We start from the raw sequence: 20,547 nt of genomic DNA, 5'->3' as shown, positions 1-20,547 counted from the left end.
TAAATTTTAATTTTAGGGTAGAAAAGCGTATACATCTAGAATCTACACCACAACACTACCTTGACATAATTTTTTTTTAAAACAGTAGATCAAAAAAATAAGTAACTATCAAGCATAAAGATCAAAATAAAATGCAGACATTTTTCAAGTGGAATGTCACATTATTATTTAGAGACCCACACTGGGCAGGCGTTTTGTTCCCTTCTATTTTGTAATAGAGAATTGTACAGGTAGCACAGCTTTCAACTTGATTACTTGCTTGCTCACACTAGGAAAATGCAGCAGTCAGTAAAACCACTATACAGTTTCCTTTTCTTGCTCTTGTTTTAGAGTTTCAGGTAGACAACTGAGAATTAAAAAGAAACCACCCCTTTCATTCACCAGCCCTAAACTTCATTCCAACAGCCAGAACTGCAAGAACTGAAAGAACCAGTTCTACCCAAGAACTCATAAAGGAGCTTTTTTAAAATTAAAAATAATAATAATGTTATGATTAACAAAAAAAAGGCTCTGTGGAACAAATTCTGTCTCCACTCTACTCATATGGAAGGGAGACTGCATACCTACATACAGAGGTGAAAAGAACTGAAACTTACTGAACAGCTGATTAGATACACAAACCATCTCATTCCCTCAGCTTTGCCAGTTCTGAGCAAGTTAAGTGGAAAATTGGACAAAAATCAAACACTGCTACATCAAAATTTTAAAGCACCCATTTCAAAATAGGATGCAACTCCTGCATATTTTGATTCTTCCCTTCTTACAATGCACCAGAAGTTGTAAATAAAATTTAAATCAATTGACTTACTTTCTTATCTTCTTTTACTTTGTGGGTTTTCTTTTTCATTTTTTTATCATCCAATTCTTGATCCGACGTAATAGCAGGGTTATCTATGCCACCCTTCCATGTTTCAACAGGTGAAAGAAGTGGATCTTCTTCACTTCCACGATGTCTTCCTTTTCTTTTAGTTTTAGAGGTGGTGAAAGCCTCATCATCACTCGCATCCGAATGTGTTCTCCTATAGTAAGATTTAGCTTTGCTGAACAGAGTCTTGGATTTATATTTGTATTTTGATGGCCTTCTTTCCCCATGACTTTTGGATATTCTGTCAGAAAACCCATTTTCTTCCTCACTTTGGGTATTTATAACAATTGAGTTTCGAACTTTAATAATACGATTCTGACTATCATCTGGAACCGCATAGATATCATCTGCAAAGCCTTTATGTTTGAAAATAGTGTCAATAGGTTCAGCATAGTTATCAGACTGGTCTATATCTTCTGGTGGTACCGGAGGCACTCGAGAAGGTTGTTTCCTGGGATTTTTGCCAATACCTGCCTCAATTGTTTTCAGGAGGTTAGGATCCAGTTTTTTCACATTTGTTCTTGGAACAAGTGGTTTCGGTTTTATTGGAGGAGGCACTTTATGGTTGCGTTCATGGTCATGACAATTGAGCGGTGTACTGTGAATAGGATACTCGTTTCCTTCCAAATCCAGTCGGTACTTTGAACGGTCACTAGGTGCTGGGAGTAACCTTACGTCATCACCAATTGGACTGTAAGGTGGTGGTCCTTCAGTATCATCCTCTGAATCTGGATAATTATAGTCAAGGGAACTTCCTCTGGGAGATCTTGGAAAAACATCTTCACTTGTATGTGTTGTTTCCCTTGTGCTGTCTGACATGTAAGAACTTTCAATCATGTTTTTCTTCTCTAATACATCACTGAAGAACAATGTGAAAACTTCGGTTTGACGATGATACTGAGATAATGAATATAAAGCTGTAAACTTAGCAGTAATCTCTGTTGCTATGTGTTCCCCTTCAGTCATAAGTTCCTTGATTGCTTCATTCTCAAAGAAGTCTGCCTGGCTATCAGTAACAGCCACTAACTGGACAGGAATCGTATCCTGAACTTCAGAAAGAAATGCTCGAAGCATTCCCATGGACGCCTTCCGCTTCGCAGAATAAACCAGTATATATCCATGAACAAGTTCATCTTTCCTTACCCCAATTGAAGAATGATATGATAATATAGTTATCTGTATTCGACGCCTCTTTTCACCTATTATTTTATCAAGCATCAAAGAATTATTCTGGCCAGCCTGAGCAGCACTACAGGAGTGAGAGTCAAGGAAGGGTGAAAGAATAAGATCCACACTAAACGGATCACCACACATGGCACACATGACAATTCTTAAGTCAGCTTCTGACAGATCTTTAATGGTAGGAACTGGACTTACAACATCAAAGTTGTGTTTAACTGCTTCTAGTACTCCCCTCAGAGCTTGTTTTATTTGGGTCTCATTAAATTTGCGTGGATATGTACCAGCAGGTACATCTACAAAGGGACACTGTAATTTGTTGGCCAATTGCTGTCCCTGATGTCTCAGTATAGGCAGATTCTTGCTAACACTGTCCCTCTGGTTCGCCAGTATTAACGTAAATGGAAGATTAGCCATATACTTGTCTCTCCTTATCTGAGATGCTTCAGCCCTTATTTTTGCAATGCACTCCCCAATATAATTCAGCGATTCAATAGAGTTAAACACACAAAAACAACCATGTGGTTTGAAGGTTGAGGTCCACAACTGAGTCAACAGGTATGGGGATTTTGCATCAACTGGCCTAAGATCTAGTTCATATATTTTTCCATCTAATGCATATTCATCATCAGTGGACTGTGTCCGAATTTCATTTGCCAATTCTTGTGCAAGGCCATCTTTGCCCAAAATGAAAAGATTGACTTTATCAATGTTGGCACTATCATGGTATAAATTTGAGCGGCCATGGTCTAGTTGCAGAAGACTGTTGGCAAGTAACTGCTCTACTTTAATGTCTGTGCAATTTTGGCCACTAAGACAAGTTTCTTTAGTTGGGTGATAAACAAACCCTATGTGTTTAAGCAGAAGAGATTCTCTGTCAGGTGCAAGTTTCTGTAAAGCTTTGTATCTAGGTTCTTCACTCAGAACAGCGTGAATTTCACTCATTTTATCTGAACTTGGTGTTGCATTAAGATCCAGGTCATAAAACAGCTCTGAATGTTCAAAAAGCATTTCCTGAAACTCCTCTTTGGCTTTTTCAACAATCTCCCTCTGATGCCTACCATACACTTCCTTACTATCTGCATCAGTGATGTATTTGAATGCTTCGTCCTCCACCACAAAACATATAACTTCTTCCCATGGCTGTCCAGGTGAAATGAACTGGATTTTCTCAAGAGTTTTTTTGAATTTCTCCTTCATTTCAACCCTCCTTTTTTCAGATATAAGATGCTGCACATGGTTTTGATAAACTTTTTCTGCCTCTAGCGTAGTAAGAAGGTCAAATGGAATTCTTCTGTCATTCACTTTATCTATATGGTCAGTTTCATCCCAGGGTGTTTTTTCAAGCACTACAAAACAGGACTGGAAGTCGGGCCTTTTCTCCATTAACTTCAAGGCTTCTGACCAGCTCAAGTGTTCAATCTCATCAAGATTTGACAGAAGAGTATTAAGAGCTCTTGGCAATGCATTAATGTATTCTTCTTTTCTTTTTCGAATATGTTCCTGTTTAAGCTGCTCTATGTGTTTTGAAAATGTATTTTTGGCCTTTTTTGTTCCTTCCAAATTTATGTACTCTTCATAATCAGGGTGGTTTTTCAGTTTATTACTAACAGTTTTCCAAGTTGCATGATAGTCTCTCACAGTTTGGACAAGTTTTTCAAACTTGTCCGTTGCTGTAACAACTAGCTGTCTTTGAGTTTTATAGGCATCCAGATAGGGGATTATTTTAGGTTTACCACGAGTTTTATCCATCATTTGTACCAGTGCAGTAAAACATGTTTCAACATTGACATTGAATCTCGCTGATGTTTCCACTACCACAAGGTTCTTCTTATTTGAAGCAAAGGCCTGAACCTCTCGCAAATAATGATCCACACATTCATCACATTTTGTTGCTGCTATTATTATGGGTTTTTTAGATTTTGAGAGCTGTATATAGAGGTTATTCACAAATTTAAGTTGATCATCAAACTTCCTATTACATCCTTGGCTTACGTCAATGCACAATAAAAACCCATCTATGCTTAGTTTCCCTTCAGGCATTTGTTTTTGCTCAAAGTCTTGCTCCAAGCCTAGCTGATCTGTGCAAATGTACATTAGTTTTTCTGCTGACTGCAGTTTGGAGGCAGCTGCACGTTTTATATATGGTTGTAAATTCGTACTCCGATGAGGCAAGAAAGTCTGATCATCAATGAACTCAGTCTGTTCAATCACGTGAATCCTGCACTCAATTCCATCCTCACCGCTTTGTGTTACGTCACCCCAGTACAAAAAGTGATCATTGTTAACAACTCTTCCTCCAAAGTCAATTGTGCTAAGCACAGAGGTATGCTCAGGATAATATTCATCTGCTTTTGAACGAACGAATCTATTGCACAAACATGACTTTCCAACTCCACAATTACCTTTATCCTTTTCAGTTCCAGACAGTCCAACAACACTAACAGCATAAGATGGGGGGCGTGGCTCTTTGTTTTTTGCCATCATAACTTTTCTCTCATCCTTTTGCAATTATCAAGGTAACTGTATGTGGTTTTCATTCTGGAAAGGTTCCTACAAATTTAAGTTGTATATCCAGGGCTTCAGAAAGAGCTTTCAGTTGTTCCTACTTCAGCTTGTCATTGAGAGAAGCTCAGATAACCAGGATGAGGAGGATCATCTTCCTAAAGAAAACAAAAAGGAGAAAAAATTTAAAGTTTGCAGGTACTTCTTTCTGATATTCATGAGAGAAAAGAGTTTTTTTAAAGCATTTTGCTTGCTCACCCTGAAATTGTTTTCTGTGTACATGAAAATTTTACAGCTATTTTAAATGAGGTCTTAAACCCGTTATTAATTCATGTTAATGCTATTTATGTTTTAAAATAAACAGTTTCTAGGTACAGTTTAGTAACAGTTAATCACATATTTTGATAGGTGATCATCATACTTCTAAAAAAAACAAAACAAACTAAAAACACCACACTCAAAATCCCAAATTACCATTTTCCTTTACAGCTTACAGGTAACTAGGCAGTAGCATTTTCCACAATAAATACAACAGAAAAACTAAACCAAACCCAATATTCACATACACATACATCTATTCAGTCTCATATTCCCACTAGATAGCCTGCTTACCTACATGAACAACACTCCTTTTCTGTGCATTTCTACGTTTGGTTTTAGGTTTCAAAAAAAGAAGCTGTAAAACCAGGAAGCTGGCAATGTGGCTCAGCCACTACCTATCTGCACAAGTGAACTACTTCACTTGTATACTAACAGTAAACTGCTTTTAAGAAGTTTCTAACCTGAATTCTACAGAAAAATACAAATATTGCCATACGGATACTAGACATAGAAAAATGAGACTTATTTCGGAGATTTTAAGATTACAAATGTAGTATTACTCCTTCTATCTTTAACAAAAGACAAAAACAAACTTTTTAACAACCATAAACAAAAACTGTATCTACACTCAAACTTCCACAGAATTATTACAAGGTTCCAGTGGCTTTACTGAACCTGTTGTCAAGTGTAACGACTACGACTAACACTCAGTTAATAATCAGAAGACTTTGCCTACACACATACTGCAAATGGAAAGATATTAACTGATTTAGAAACAATTACATTATAAGGAAAACATAAAAAATTAAATGGCTGGGCCTTGCAGGCTGCAATCAGTGGTGTGAAATCTAGTTGGAGGCTACTAATCAGGGTTGTGCTCTAGAGGGCAACACTGGGACCAACACTGTTCAACGTCTTCATTAATGAGTTGGATGACGGGACAGAGTGTGCCCTCTGTATATCTGCTAATGACAGAACTGGGAGGATTGGCTGATACACCGAAGAGTCATGCTGCCTTTCAGGGAGACCTCAACAGGCTGAAGACATGGGCTGATGGAAACCTCGTGCACTGCAATGTCCTGCAGCCAGGGAGAAATAACCCATGTACCAGCATATACTGGGAACCAACTGGTTGGAAAGCAGTTTTACAGAAAAAGACCTGGGGATCCCAGTGGGCAGCAAGCTAAACATGAGCCAGCAATGCACACTTGTGGCAAACAAGGCTAACTGTACCCTGGGCAGCATTAGACAAAGTATTACCAGCAGGTCAAGGTGGGTGAACCTTCCCCTCTACACAGCACTGGTGAAGCCACACCGGATGTACTGTAGAACTGGACACAGTGTAAAATAAAAGAGATACAGAGCTACCAGACAGGGTCCAGCAAAGGGTCACTAAACTGATTAATGGACTGAAGCATCTCTCATATAAGGAAAGGCTGGCAGAGCTGGGACTGTTTAGCCAGGAGAAGAAAAGGCTTGGGGGGCGGGGATCCCATCAGTGTGCACAAATATTTGGAGAAAACGCACAAAGACGACAGAGCCAGACTCTTTTCAGAGGTGCCCAGTGCCAGAACAAGAGGCAACGGGCACAGACAGAAACACAGGAGGTGCCATATGAACATCAGGAAACACTTTTATATTCTGAGGGTGACTGAGCACTGGCACAGGTTACCCAGAGAGCATGGTCCTCAGCAGCCTGCTCTAGGTGACCCTGCTTGAGCCAGAAGGTTGGACAAGATGACCTTCAGAGGTCACTTCCAACCTACACTGTTCTATAATTTCGTGAAAACATTCTAATAAAAAATACTTCTCATTTTCTTAGAAAAAAAGACAGCTATCACATAGCCCTATAAATGAAAGGTACAGACTACTGTACTTAATGTATTTGGGTTTACACTTGTGGAGTAAAAAAGTAACAACATAAATGTATGTAAACAAACCTGTAAACGGCTGTCCTGGTTTCAGCTGGGATAGTTAATTTTCTTCTTAGTAGCTGGTGCAGTGCTGTGTTTTGGATTTGGTGTGAGAACAATGTTGATAGGACACTGATGTTTTTAGTTGTTGCTAAGTAGTGTTTATACTAAATCAAGGACTTCTCAGTTTCTCAGGCCCTGCAGTGAGAGGGCTGGAGGGGCATGGGAAACTGGGAGGGGACGCAGCCAGGGCAGCTGATCCAAACTAGCCAAAGGGATATTCCATACCATATGACATCATGCTGAGCACATAAACTGGGGGAAGAACAAGGAAGCAGGGGACACCCGGCATTATGGCATTTGTCTCCCCGAGTAACTGTTAGGCGTGCTGGAGCCCTGCTTCCCTAGGGATGGCCAAACACCTGCCTGCCTGTGGGAAGTGGTGAATGAATTCCTTGTTTTGCTTTGCTTGCATGAGTGGCTTTTGCTTTACCTATTAAACTGTTCTTATCTCAACCCTTGAGTTTCACATTCCTTTCCGATTCTCTTCCCCATCCCTCTGGGTGAGGGGGGAGTGAGCAGGCGGCTGCGTGGTGCTTGGTTGCCGGCCAGGGTTAAACCACGACTATAGCCCTTATACAAAGGAAAGGGCATAACAAGCATTCATACTGAATTTATAATATCCATATTTCACCATTATTTATTATGTATTTTTTCATTCTTAGCAACAATTTATTGAGAAGGGTACTGTAGTACCTTCCTTCTGTTTAAAAAAAAATAAATAGTGTAGAAACTGTCACCCAAAAAGCTCTCAAAATCTGCTTTAATACTTGTAAAACTAATTCACAACTGCTAAAATATATCTGAGTTTGAAGACATGCAGCAGTAAAAGTAGTATTTTGTCATGGTTTAACCCCAGCCAGCAACCAAGCACCACGCAGCCGCCTGCTCACTCCTCCCTCACCCAGAGGGATGGGGAAGAGAATCGGAAAGGAATGTAAAACTCAAGGGTTCAGATAAGAACAATTTAATAGGTAAAGCAAAAGCCACACATGTAAGCAAAGCAAAGAATTCATTCACCACTTCCCACGGGCAGGCAGGTGTTCGGCCACCTCCAGGGAAGCAGCACTCCAGCATGTGTAATGGTTACTTGGGAAAACAAAACGCCATAATGCCGGATGTCCCCTGCTTCCTTGTTCTTCCCCCGGTTTATGTGCTCAGCATGATGCCATACGGTATGGCATACCCCTTTGGCTAGTTTGGATCAGCTGCCCTGGCTGTGTCCCCTCCCAGTTTCCCATGCCCCTCCAGCCTTCTCACTGGCAGGGCCCGAGAAACCAGAAAGTCCTTGACTTAGTATAAACATCACCCAGCAACAACTAAAAACATCAGCGTCCTATCAACATTGTTCTCACATCAGAGCCAAAAGACAGCACTGTACTACCTATAAGGAAGAAAACTATCCCAACTGAAACCAGGACATATTTGTATCATGACAAGTTGCAACACAAGATAAAAATATTGAAACCTTTAATACCTTGTATAGAATCAGTGCCTGGTCAACAGAGCTTTCCAACTTACTAACATCTAGAAATTGTACCTATCTAACAGTATTTGTAATGAAATTAATTGACCAAAGTATAAAATAAAATATATTTTTTATATATATACATAAAACCAGCTTTCAGTTACAGAAATCATAGTCAAGGAAAGTATCTTCTTTTACAAGTTTCAACTTCATTACAAAATGACGAGGAAAGTAAACTCATTCTAGTTTCTGTACTTCAGATTTTTTGTATTACAAAAATGGAAATGTTTATGCCATGTTTTAGGAATTATTTTCTTTTTTTGTTTAAATCAGTTTACTCAATGACACATTCAGAAAAAGAATTTGTATTTTAAATTTTGGTTTTTACTCTTTCCACTGTTTTTTACATCCTTAAAACACAGATTTTAGAGGTAACAGAAAATGGTTCTGGGAATAAAAAATACATGGCGAAAGTAAATTCTTCATGAACAGCATTTATATTACTACAAATAAACCTGGTATTTTCTTTCTGAAGCAAAGCTTATCACAGTAGCATCATTCAAACCATTAGAATGAGAAGTTTAGTCAGCACTTCCACTATAAAATGTTTTGTTTGCCACAGCACAATACAGATTTGGTGTGGACTAAACCAGAACACAAAAATCTTCATCCATGGGATTATTTCATTAATCAGGAAGACAGTATCAATTTGCAACTGGTTTATAAGAAAGAATCAATACTTTCAGATACTCTACATCCTCACTTAACAAAGGTTCATCCTCCTCAAGCAATAAATGTTTGTCAAATCGATACATTTGTAAGTAAGTACAAAGAGAAAGGTGAAATGGGACACCGACACAGGGAAAACACACACATTAGTCTCTCACAAAATTTCTGACATGGAAGAATTTCACCCATAGAGGCAGTTGAATTACTGAAGATATTTAAAACCAGTGTGGTTTTCTTTCCATTCCTTATACAGTTTCTACTGTGCACTGATTGTACAAAGCAAAGTCACAGAATGAAATCTATGTTAAGTAATAAACCTGGTAGAAACCTGAAGTTATAATGGCTACACATTTAATATGCAATCATTATCAAATTGCTCCCTAAATGGAAGATTCTTCTTTTCAGTATACCACTAATTTAAAAGTACTTTATAGTTTTATACTGTTTTAAAACATACACTACACACTGGAAATTCATGGTAAAGTAAGTTCAATTATCTTACTTCAATCTGCCTAATTCCATTATAACAAATTGAAAACACTACAATTCATTGCCCCCCCCATCTTTGTTACAGATTCAAAGGAAGAGTTGTTTGATTTCCCCAACTAATTTCAATCTTTGAATTGAAAATAGAGCATTTCTATATTTAAATAGAAAATTTCTGAAGAACTACAGAAGACAATATATGACATCACCGCAGGAAGAATCTCTGACCTTCTACAGTCACACCATAGGACCTTGTCTCTACAGGCTCTTAGATTTCCAGATTTAGTTATAAAGAAAATAAGGTGTATCATATTGTACTTTCTTACTCACTTCCCCCCTTAAACACAAGTTTATGAAGACCTAAAGTCCCAACTTACCCTTAGGAAAACAAGGTGCAAAGCAAGATGATTATCCTGCTGCAATCTTCCTGCAGTAATGCCACACATTTAAACAGTGTCCTTCAGTAAGTCCTTCCCTGAGGGATCTGAAAATGAAAAGTAAGAATCATTAATATTTTCAAAATTATGAAAGCAGCAGCAGCAATCAGAGAAGGTACAACACTTCACCTGTGCATGAGGATTGTTTTCCTCAATTTAAACCTATAAACAGAACTCAGAACTCATGTTGGTCTTCCTCTAAACTTAAGAGGGTTTAAATCCTGTAAGCACAGCTATTAATACTTGGGACAGAAAGGGAACAATTCTTCTTAAGTGACTGTGATTTCACAAGTTCAACTTGGTATTTTAACAATACCTAGGTTGCAGAAGCCTTTTCTGAAAAAAAACCCAAACGTAGTATCTCAGATAACAGATGTGAGTTATGCATATCACTAATCACTTGCACAAGAATTTGGAATTCTGAAACATCTAGAACATAGCTTTCCAAGTTGAAGGAAGTATAGTCTGTAAGTACAAAATATATAAAATTAATGTATGCTTAAATACATGTATATACATTTTATTAGTGGGAAAAAGTACAATCTACCTCAAAACCCTTTTATCTGTAGTACAGCATTTCTTAATTAAAAGGCCTCACAGACTATGACAAATCAGAAATTGAAAGCGTAATTATATTTGAAAATTGTAAATTCTCAACTAGGATACAAATTATTAGTATAACCTTGATAAGTGTTGATGATTGTACTGCAGGGATGCTGCTACAAAGTAACCAAAAATGGACCTCTCTTCCAGGGAACTTCTTCAGCTTGTACCCACACAAAACCCAGACTTTGAATGCCAAGCCAGTGAAGCACATATTAAGATGCAGAAAGAGAACTTGAGGCATTTGTAAGCCACATAACTAAGGAAAAGTGTCACTCTGAAGAAGGGTGCAGCACCACACTGTGCATGTGCTAAACATCACATCAAGAAGGTATGGCAGAGCTTCTTCTTGTTTTGTTACTTATGATGATACTCTTAGTAATTCCACTTTTCTTTGGGAATAATACAGCTAATTTAAAAAGTCTAAGCTTTAGTAAACTTTCTTTGTGAACAGAAAGGGTTCAGCAATAGTGATAAGCAATATACCAATACCATAATAATACTTCAAGTCCAACTTGTTACCAAACGCCAAAATCATTAGGCAGCAGGCTACCAGTCCCACACTAAGCCTGGCTCAGCTGCAAAGCTAAACTCTTATTACTTGGAAGAGAACACAGGAGGTAAATAACTCCCTGCCCTTACCTCCTAGCTGTGGCACTCCTCTACGTCCACAGCTAGGCGAGCAGAACAGATAGTTGCAGGTGAGGAAACAAACTATGGGAGTCTGGAGAAGGGTACGTGGAAGAGCAGACAGATCACTAGAAAAGTTTCTCTGCCTGAAAGAATGCATCTAGTGCTTGGGGAAGGAACATCAGCCATTTTGCAATGCACACTACCACAAGAGAAAGCTCCAAGACAGGCCACCACAAGATGAGCCAGAAGCATTAATAGGCCAGAGAAAGCCCTATTTTCAAATACTTGTCTCCCCATGACTTCTGAGCAGAATTCTAAACATTAGCACAGAATACCATATTATTAGCAACTAATAAATACTAAAATAGTTAATACCTTATCATTTAGAAATTGTGGCTGCACAGGAACTTGTATGTGGGTCCATAGCCAAGAAAATCACTTACAGGTAAATAGTTCTGCGTAATGCTGAATACTTTCCAAAATTGCTTTCTGACCCTACACATGTTTACCACCTTCAGACCTAAAATGGCCAAAGCAGAAATGTTGTCTGAAAGACTCTACAGAATTGCTCATGACCAACAACCATTTAAGCAGCCACAAATAATGCCAATAGGGAAAGTAACAGTGTTTTCCCAGAGTCCTTTACTCACTCTGTAATGCTGTCTAAATGCAACAGTTTACAGACCAGTATTTTTAAGGGTTATTTTCAATTACCGTAGTCTTGTGATAATGTTTGTAAATTAGCTTGCCAAGTGAAGAAAAGCACACATGAGAAAAAGGGCCATCACAGTCTAGTCAGCTTTGCAGGGTATACGAATACACCAAGAGAAAGCTACTGTGACCTCTACAGTGGATCGTAAAATAAATTCAAACACATTAGATATCACTGAAATGGTTTGTAGGATGACTTTTGAATGCACAGCACACTCAAAAAACAAAGACCATGATCCCAAGGAAGTTACAGCTCTGGATTCAGGTTACTGCTCACAGAAAGTTCTTACACCAAGTCACCGCTCACTGCATTTTTTGAGAACCAAAACTTGGCATTGGAAAATATTCAATAAGGTATCCAAACTCCAAGACCTATCAGCACATCAGTAATTACAGCTCTACCCAAAACATACCAGAAAAACAAATCAACCATTTTCATTTCAAGAACCAGTAAAAAATCTGATGTTGATGTAGTTTAATGTAATTTGTTACTTCTCATTCAGTATTTGCCAAGAGGTATCTTTCCACTGGAACAAGCATGAGGAATCTTCTCTTCAAATCAAAATCCTTTTTAGAAACTAAACCAGATACATAGTATACCAATTTCATCTTATCAACAACTTTACCAAAGTCTGACGAGGTCCTAGCCACTTCATGTGTCCTGTCTCCATTATTAACATGCCAATATTCTTCCCTTCACAAATGCTGCTAATCTTAAGTAACTGTAATCTCACTTATAAATACAGGTAAATACAATAAAAATAAGGGTAAAATACTGCAAGTACCAGCCAACACTAGGAAAAAAAAAAGATTCAGATTGCTCATCGGGAAATATGCTTAATCAGGCAATAACAAGACAGTAATGGGCACTGCCTTGAAATGCCTTCAATAGTGATACTCTGACTGAAAAGCAACACAGTTTAAGTGGTATGGTGATTAGTCATGCTAGGTAAATGAAGGATAAGAATGGATTACCCCAACCATTGTTCATTTCAGATTCGGTTAGCATGATAGCCAACTACCATACCTGAAGGAGTTATGTAGCCTAGATAATTCTTTACATTTATTTAAAAAAAAGAGAAAAAACCTGACTGCCCAACTTCACATTACAAATTAGTGCAAAAATGCGGTTAAAAACAGAGGTTCAAAGCTTTTAGTTCTTACCAGGTTCACTAAATTCCTCCTATTAGTAGCAATACTCTCAAGACCGCCAGTGTTTTACGAAAAATGAAATCAATGCCTAAACTCTATTTCTAAACTCAAAACAAAACATCATACTTTAACTGGAATCTCGCATTCCAGGGGGCATCTGTTATCATTGTTGCTGTTAAAAAAAAAAAAACTAACCAAAACCCCCAAAGCAACCTATAATACAAGTAAGATCAAGGTACAACGAACAGGTAAACTGCAAAGGTTCAAATTATCAGTGCTAAACTAGTCTGAGCTTAGGCATCTCAAGTTACGTATCTACAGATTTCCGAGAATTTGACAGCACTCCATCTAGGTTCAAAGCCAATATTTTAACAGGAAAGGGAACAGTACAAGTTTAAAAGAAAAATAAATTCATATCTTTGCACAGGAGAAGCTCCTACTAAAGACATGTATAGTGCTCACAGAAGTTCCTTAGTGCAAGACTACCTGATCAGGCTTATTTACAAAGTTATTCAGGAAGAACACAAAAGAACCAATGGGAGAAATTTTACAAAGGGGACCCAAGAAAGAACTGGTAAAAAAAAGAAGCAGCAGGTGAGGAAGAAGGGATCAAGGTAAGGAGTGAAAAAGAGCTAAAACACATTTCCTGCAAAAATTTACATCCTGGCAGCAGCAACCTAACAAATTTCACTGATCCACATATCTGGATATTTTAATGTTATTTTGCATGGCAGTATAGAACCCAGGACCCAACACCCAAAGTTTTGAGACCTAATTCAAACAGTAGTCTGTTCTTTGACCTTGTACAGGCCGTATGTATAATTTCTACTTGTGTAAAATGAGAACACTGGTTACTCATTTCTTTTTTAAGTTATGAAATGAGCAAGTGAAAAGGCATATGTAAGCAGTAAAAAATATTCTGCATAAAAATTAGCCAACTTAAATTAATGCCAAGATGCAACAACATACACAATTTCCAAAATTGTGCATGCAGGTATTGGTCTTACTTTTTTAAATGCAAACAGCCTTCTCTTACACTTACATGTCAACTGATGCAGGATTGCAAAGATGCATGGGAATTGCAACTAAAAGTCAAAGAAATAACTCTAATGTACCACAAAATGTAATGTGCAGAACTAGCAACAGTTTAATTATTTCAGCTTCCAGTATGTGTTGGTGACTAGAGAAGCACAGTTAAAACTTTAATTCAAAATAAATTGACTATAATTAGTTCAGATTTTCCTCCAAGGAATTCTGAAATCATTTTTTCTTGGAATATTTCGTTAAAATCCATCAATATACGGAAGTGATGAGAGGGTTCAACCAACAATCTGTAAAACATAATACCTTTAAAACTGATGAAAAAAACAAGGATACTCCAGTTCACTTACACTGACCTTTAGGTTAAAATGTTCAGGGAATTAAAAAAAAAAAAAGAAAAGAAAAAAAGAAAAAAAAAGAAACGATAGAGTTTTGTGCGCCCATTAAGACAGAAAGAAATACGACAGAGAAAATCTTGACGGTCCTAGTTCTGAATTCCCCGTGTTATCAGGACTACCCGAAAGTAAACTTTTTCTTATAGCTATGAGTACGGTGGAGTACTTCAAAAGCAACATGCAGCTTAGGTCAGCTCCTGCATTATTTACTTTAAACATGTAGTTAAAAGGGACAGACCCGCCGGCAGCTCGCCGCGGTCGGGCCGGGCCGGGCCGGGCGGCGCGGGACAGGCACGCTTACAAAGCCCCCTAGCGGCCGAGACTGGGACCAGCAGCTCGCGCCAGCACGGCGCACCGTCCCCGAGCACGGGCACGGCGAGCTCCCGGGAAGAGCATTTCTTTCCTTATCACCCGGCGAGAATGCAGCACGGGCTCTGCCTGCCTAGGTGCGTCACGGCCACCGACGTGACTGTTCTCGGTTTGCTCACGGACACAGCTACGCCGGCGGGACTCAACGCAGAATATTCGGCTTCGCAAACTTCCGTTCCTTCAGCGAAGGTCTGCGAGTGTCCTCCTGAAGGATGCCTTACACGCTAAGAACACACCGCCACATACCAGTCTACTATGAGTAGTGGAGTGTTTTGAAGTTTTACACAAAATACTCCTGAAGGACGCCAGTACACGCGATTTATCTTCTGTTAAGGCAATGCTTCTGGAAGTCTTAAGATCCCATCAGCATACTTCTAATATTGCTATTAAACAGAATGGAATTATTTTTGCGCTATCTACTCAAATAACAAGTCCCAAAGGGGAAGTTATACAGAACAATCTATTATTATGATCAGTGCTTTTCTCTCCTACAAAGTTTGCACACGTAGAAACACCTACAGCTTTAGGAAAGCACGTTTTACCTTTAACCTCAAAAACATGTGCAGCCTCTGATGCTGTTGGTGCTAAATATAGCATTTTAAAACAATTTAGTCTCAGCCCAAAGTATTTAATTGGATTATGTTACACATGCAACACCTTAGCTAAAATAAAGTCCAATACCAGGGAGTGGTAGGCATTTGGTTGCAATTATTTACATTTTTACAATGCTGGCAGCTGCTTTCTATAGGGATACTTTAAAAAAAGAAAAGCATACTACTTAAGCTCAGTATGTTCCAAGCTTAAAAGCAACTTGTTATACTAACACAAGCTAGTGATAATGTAACAAATGCTTAAACAATTTCTGATACTTGTAGTACCACAGACTCCTTCAAAAAACTACTGTATTTACATCATACTTCCCAAGCTCTAGTAGCACTGAGTTTCAGTAGAGTGCTATAAATAGATTTTTGAGAATTTTAGCACTTCCTTAAAAATGATTTTCAAAGCAGCACAAAGGAAAATAAACCCTTGTAAAAATGCACCTGGATGGATCATTTAATATGCTCATTTTAGTTATGTACTATAAATTTAAAATATATACGGTTTTTGAGAAAGCACTTAACTCTGGCCACTGATGTCACTGCTGAAAACAGCTGTCATACTGAAGAATCTCAGGAAGGTAAGACAACACAAGGGAAAAAAAGCTGCCTATTAATTCCTCATTCATTTATGACATAAGTATACAAGTACCAGTGCTGTAACTGGCTTCAATGCACAGGTTTAAAATGGACGTCCAATTGACCAGCAAACGCTGTTCCCTCCTGTTTTTACTCTGCAGTGTAGAGTTTTTAAATTTCTGTCAAGGATCTTTATTAAGAAAGAAATAACCCTCCAGTTATCTGCATGACACTGAACTAAAGAATACACACATACCCCCACAGGCCTATTTTGGTCTAGATTAAAAACGTTTCCCTCCTACTTATTAAGGAAATATTCCATGCTGTTATCAAAAGCGATACAGGAGAGGGCAAAAGGGGGGTAGCGAGGAAGGGTGGGGTGTATTCTGGAGGGAAGGTGACAAGTATGTCTTCCTTTTACAAGTAAATGGTCTTTCTTCTATTTTCAATTAAAACAGCAGTTTACAGTCCTTGTGGCCTAAATTTGGAACAGTGTGGCATTATATCTGTATATCTGGTGCTTTCCTTGGGTGGAGAGAGTCTAAAGGTTATGCTGGTCGAAGGGATTCAAAACGCTTGAAAGCTGCAACACTGCAACTGGCTACCCTATTTCAAAGCCTTAAAATCCACCTGGTGGAAAAACAGAAATGCACACACATCATTAGGAGAGTGAAGTTTTCTGAAATTTAATATCGAGCAATATTTGAAGGTGAAAGGAAGGAGGAGAGGAACTGACAACTGTTCAAATTTAGTAGAGAAGGAAAAGAACAGATAAGACAAGAATGAGTAAAGGGGGCGACGAGGAGGAAAAGAAGTACAGAGAAAGGAGAACAGAAAAGGGGGGGGGCAGCAGGAATGGAAGAAGGGAGGAAGCTGAAGGAGTAGGGGGAAGAAGGGAATGAGGAAGGAAGAAAAGAGGAGCAGGGAAGCTCCCCTTCCTGCCTTCCTCCCTCCCTGGAGAGCCGTGACCAGCTGGCAGCCTCGTACAGCAGGCTCAGACCCTCCCATTGCTCAGGCCTTCATCACCTGTCTGGGACCAGGCACTCCGCTCCCTGCCCTTCCCGCCTCCCCTCCCTCGCACGGAGGTGCCGAGGGGGCCGTGCGGGGGAAAGGGGGAGGGGGGGCTGGCTCCCCTCTCCCCACGCCAGCCCCAGCCCTTTGAACTGGCTGCAGCCAGCGGCCGCCGCACCAGCTCGCCAGGCTCCGGCCGCCTCCTCCTCCCCCCGCTCCCCTTCCGCCTGCCGGGCCGGCCGCCCCGCTCCGGGCCGCCGGGCCGGGCCGGGTCCCGCGGGACCGGATTCCTCCCCTCACCTCGCGCCGTCGGGATCCGGCTCCTCGGCGGCGGCGGGAGCGGCAGCATTCCCGGGACGCTCTCTCCACGCCGGCGCCCCCGGCGGCTTTTCCTCCCCGCGGGGCTCTCTCCGCTCTCCGGCCCGCAGCTCCCGAGCGCTCCCGGCCGCCGCAGCCCCGTCCCACCTCTCCGTTCCCTCCCCGGCGCTCTCGGCTCAGTAATGGCGGCCGCCGAGCTTCCCCGGCTCTCGCTTCGCTGACGGAGTCTCTCTCTCCCCCTAACTTTACCTCAGCAGCTTCCCTCCCCTCCCCCCTCCCTCCCGCCGCCGCGGCTCAGCGCGCGCCCGCCCGGCCAGCTGCGCGTGCGCGGGGAAGCGCCTCTTCCTGCTGCCGCTGGAATCCCTGGGAAGCCTGGGAGAGTGCGCGCGGCCGGCGACCAGCTGCGCGCGCCCGCGCTCGCGGGCCGCTCCGCCTCCCCCCCTCCCTTTAGCGGCCCGCGCGGACGCGCGCGTAGGCTGCCCCAGTGGCTGCGCGAGTAGCGTAGAGAGCCGGCAGGCTGAAGGACCGCGAGTTCGAGTCCTGCCTCGGCAGCGACACACGGTCGGGACGCCGCCCAGCTCCGCACTGCGTCCGGCGAGAGGGCTACCGCGCAACTTCGCGTGGCCTTGCCCTGCCGTAACACGGCGCTTCTTTTGGGTTTTAATCACGGAAAAAACGAGGGCTGGCAGCAGAGCCCGCTCTGCGGCCTACAGCCGTACCCTCTGCCTGCAAGGGGGCCGTAGGGCACTGCTTCGCCAGCCGTGCCGCCTGCCTTTGACAATTCAGAACCCCATCGAGCAGCCAAATGTCACACATGCTTTCCAGCACCATCCCCATGCGCCGCCATGTTGCGGGTGGCCGGCGGGAGGTTGGAATCCTCCTGCTGGTCCCGCAGGCCTCCCGGGTTGTGCCTGCGGCCTGTGGTGGCTGTGTGGCCTGTGGGGCGCTGGTGGCTGTGTGGCCGCCTTGGGCGCTGGGTTCCCCTGGGGGTGCTGGGTGAGGCACTGGACGCGGGGAAAGAACGAGTAAGCAGGTGCTAATCCGTTCTGTCCCTTGCAGGGAACAGGGCACCTGTGCGCACAGTGCACCTACGCCTTATTTCTGCGTACGCGGAAATGCATGTTCTACACAGCTTTTATTACCGAAGGTGGTTTTCATGTGTACGTACAAAGGAACAAAGTAATATTTTACTTAGCAACCATCTTCCTGGCGCAGTCCAAATTTTGAGTGGTTTACTTGTAACCGTAGTGTTTAATCACAGTATGGTTCGTTCTGTGCAGTTTTACACGTTGCATGTGCGTCTTAAAATTTTACATCTGAAAATTAGAAAATTAAAAGGCTTAAAAATTCAGATGCTTTCTAAAGATTCATAAACTGTGTCATAAAATGTTACAGGCACATTACTGTGCCTGTAAGCTTGAATTTTTGAGAAAATTCTAAATAGCTAAACTTTTTTATGTTAAATTTGAGCAAATGGCCTCGTGTGGATGTTGCCCTACAGGAGAATATTTCTAGAAATACTCATCTTAGGTAGGTCCACATTGAAGAAAAGTAACATTATTTGACACTGTAATCACAGCATCTGCTCAAGAGTGTTTGTGGTTATGTGGTAGGTGGGTTGTTTGTTTTTTTTTTTAAAAAAAAAAAGAAATGCAAACTAACAAGCCTAAAATCAGAACTTAATTTTAATTTGAATTGCCTGATTTTTAGCTGCTTCTATTTTTTTTTTGTTCAAAATACTTACCTTGCGGTATTAAAGCCCCATTTCACATTACCAGAATCAAAACCTTATATTCATATGAAAAAAAAAAATCTTTTGAGATTTCTTACCTTAATAAAATAGAAATTTAAAGGAGTGCGATCTGTGTCCTTCAGAAACTCCACTTAGGTATTAATTACCTTAAGCAGTTAATATTAATGAATTTTCATAAAGTTCCTTCATGTAGAAGACCTTTCATGTAGAAGACCTCTCAGGTAGGAACTGATTGTATCACTTACTTTGATCCTGATCTGAGTAAAAAAAAAAAAAAATAATTCAGCAAAGCAAGCAGGCTTACATAGGTGTAAAAAAAATCCAAACCCCAAAACGTTTAATGAAGCAGGACGTGAGCTTGGGAATAGCAGGAAGCCTTTCCCAGCAAGCTCAAACATAAAGCATGCAAGAACAGCCAAGGAGTGCTTCAGTCAGAAGCAGATGGCAACACCATTAGTTACTGGGAGGGTGGAGGTACTCTCCTCACAAGGATGCACAGCGAGCAAATGAAAGGCAACAGGTATGAGTAGCTTCCTGTGATGTTAGTCCCCTGCAGTCACACTATCATTTCCAAAAGCGGTCCTCAGTGAAAGAAAGGAACAGGTTTCCAGACAGAATTCGATCAGCTAATTCTTCTTCCTTGACCTTAAATATTCCCCCAAAAAATTAATATAATGGAGGAAGACTGTAAAGACAGAAATTGATTTTCATATAGATTTCCTCAGTTCAGATCACAACAATTAGAGGAAACTGATGTGCAGAAACTGCATTTGCTTGTTGCCTTCTAGGAAGCATGCAAAAATCTGGCAGGCTAGAGTAGGCAGCTTGATATGATTTTGCAGAGCTTATTAAACCCTTTGATTTTGGATAAAGCTACAGAAAGGCAAGAGTTATGGCCAACAAACCAGCAAGCAGGGTTATAAGCATATTTATGAATCAGTGTTTTTCCTAGACTCTATGAAATGTATAAGCTTTACAGTTTAGTGTTAACTATTGGGTAGAGATATACATGCAGCCCATTTCAGAGGTATCTTAAGAAGACAAGCAAGGTTTATAAAGTTTCAGAGGGGAAGTGGTGAGAAAGTTTCAAATCCATGAGAAAACAGTAGACATACAGGTAGTTGTATGCCCTTATAATAATTAGGGCTATATGGCTACTTAAAGATTTCATGTCACTGGTGAAGCAATAAAATAAATGACAACTCGATCAAACTATTTTTAACATAAAATGTAATTAAAATAGTTCAGAAATATTTGTATTTTTCATAAGAAATCTTTCAAAAAATCTTTTCCACAACTGAGGAGAATACAGGGAGCATTATAACTTAGAGAAGGCAGGCATAAAAATAAAATAATGAAATCCTATTAATAATTTTTGTTAATTATACAGAAAGAAATTTCAGAGAAATGTTTTAGTAAA

At 40.5% G+C, this 20,547-nt stretch overlaps 1 protein-coding gene across 3 annotated transcripts in view; it reads right to left on the bottom strand.

The window, feature by feature from the left end:
* ARHGAP5 (Rho GTPase activating protein 5) overlaps positions 1 to 17,648 on the bottom strand; it is a 54,697-nt gene extending 37,049 nt beyond the window's left edge. For 2 of the 3 annotated variants that reach the window (XM_037393430.1, XM_037393428.1), the window contains exons 1-3: positions 17,357 to 17,648; positions 9,904 to 10,010; positions 809 to 4,707 (exon numbers count right to left, since the gene is read on the bottom strand). In XM_037393430.1, coding sequence (XP_037249327.1) covers positions 809 to 4,531 — 3,723 coding nt within the window. In that variant the 5' untranslated portion in view covers positions 4,532 to 4,707; positions 9,904 to 10,010; positions 17,357 to 17,648. The remainder of the gene's footprint in view (positions 1 to 808; positions 4,708 to 9,903; positions 10,011 to 17,356) is intronic. The other variant, XM_037393427.1, reaches the window with a different exon arrangement.
* Between the last annotated feature and the right edge of the window lie 2,899 nt (positions 17,649 to 20,547).

The sequence above is a fragment of the Falco rusticolus genome, chromosome 7, assembly GCF_015220075.1.
Source record: "Falco rusticolus isolate bFalRus1 chromosome 7, bFalRus1.pri, whole genome shotgun sequence".
Classification (NCBI taxonomy): Eukaryota; Metazoa; Chordata; class Aves; order Falconiformes; family Falconidae; genus Falco; species Falco rusticolus.
The sequence above is the reverse complement of the archived record's forward strand: the minus strand, read 5'-3'. Positions and strand labels throughout refer to the sequence as shown.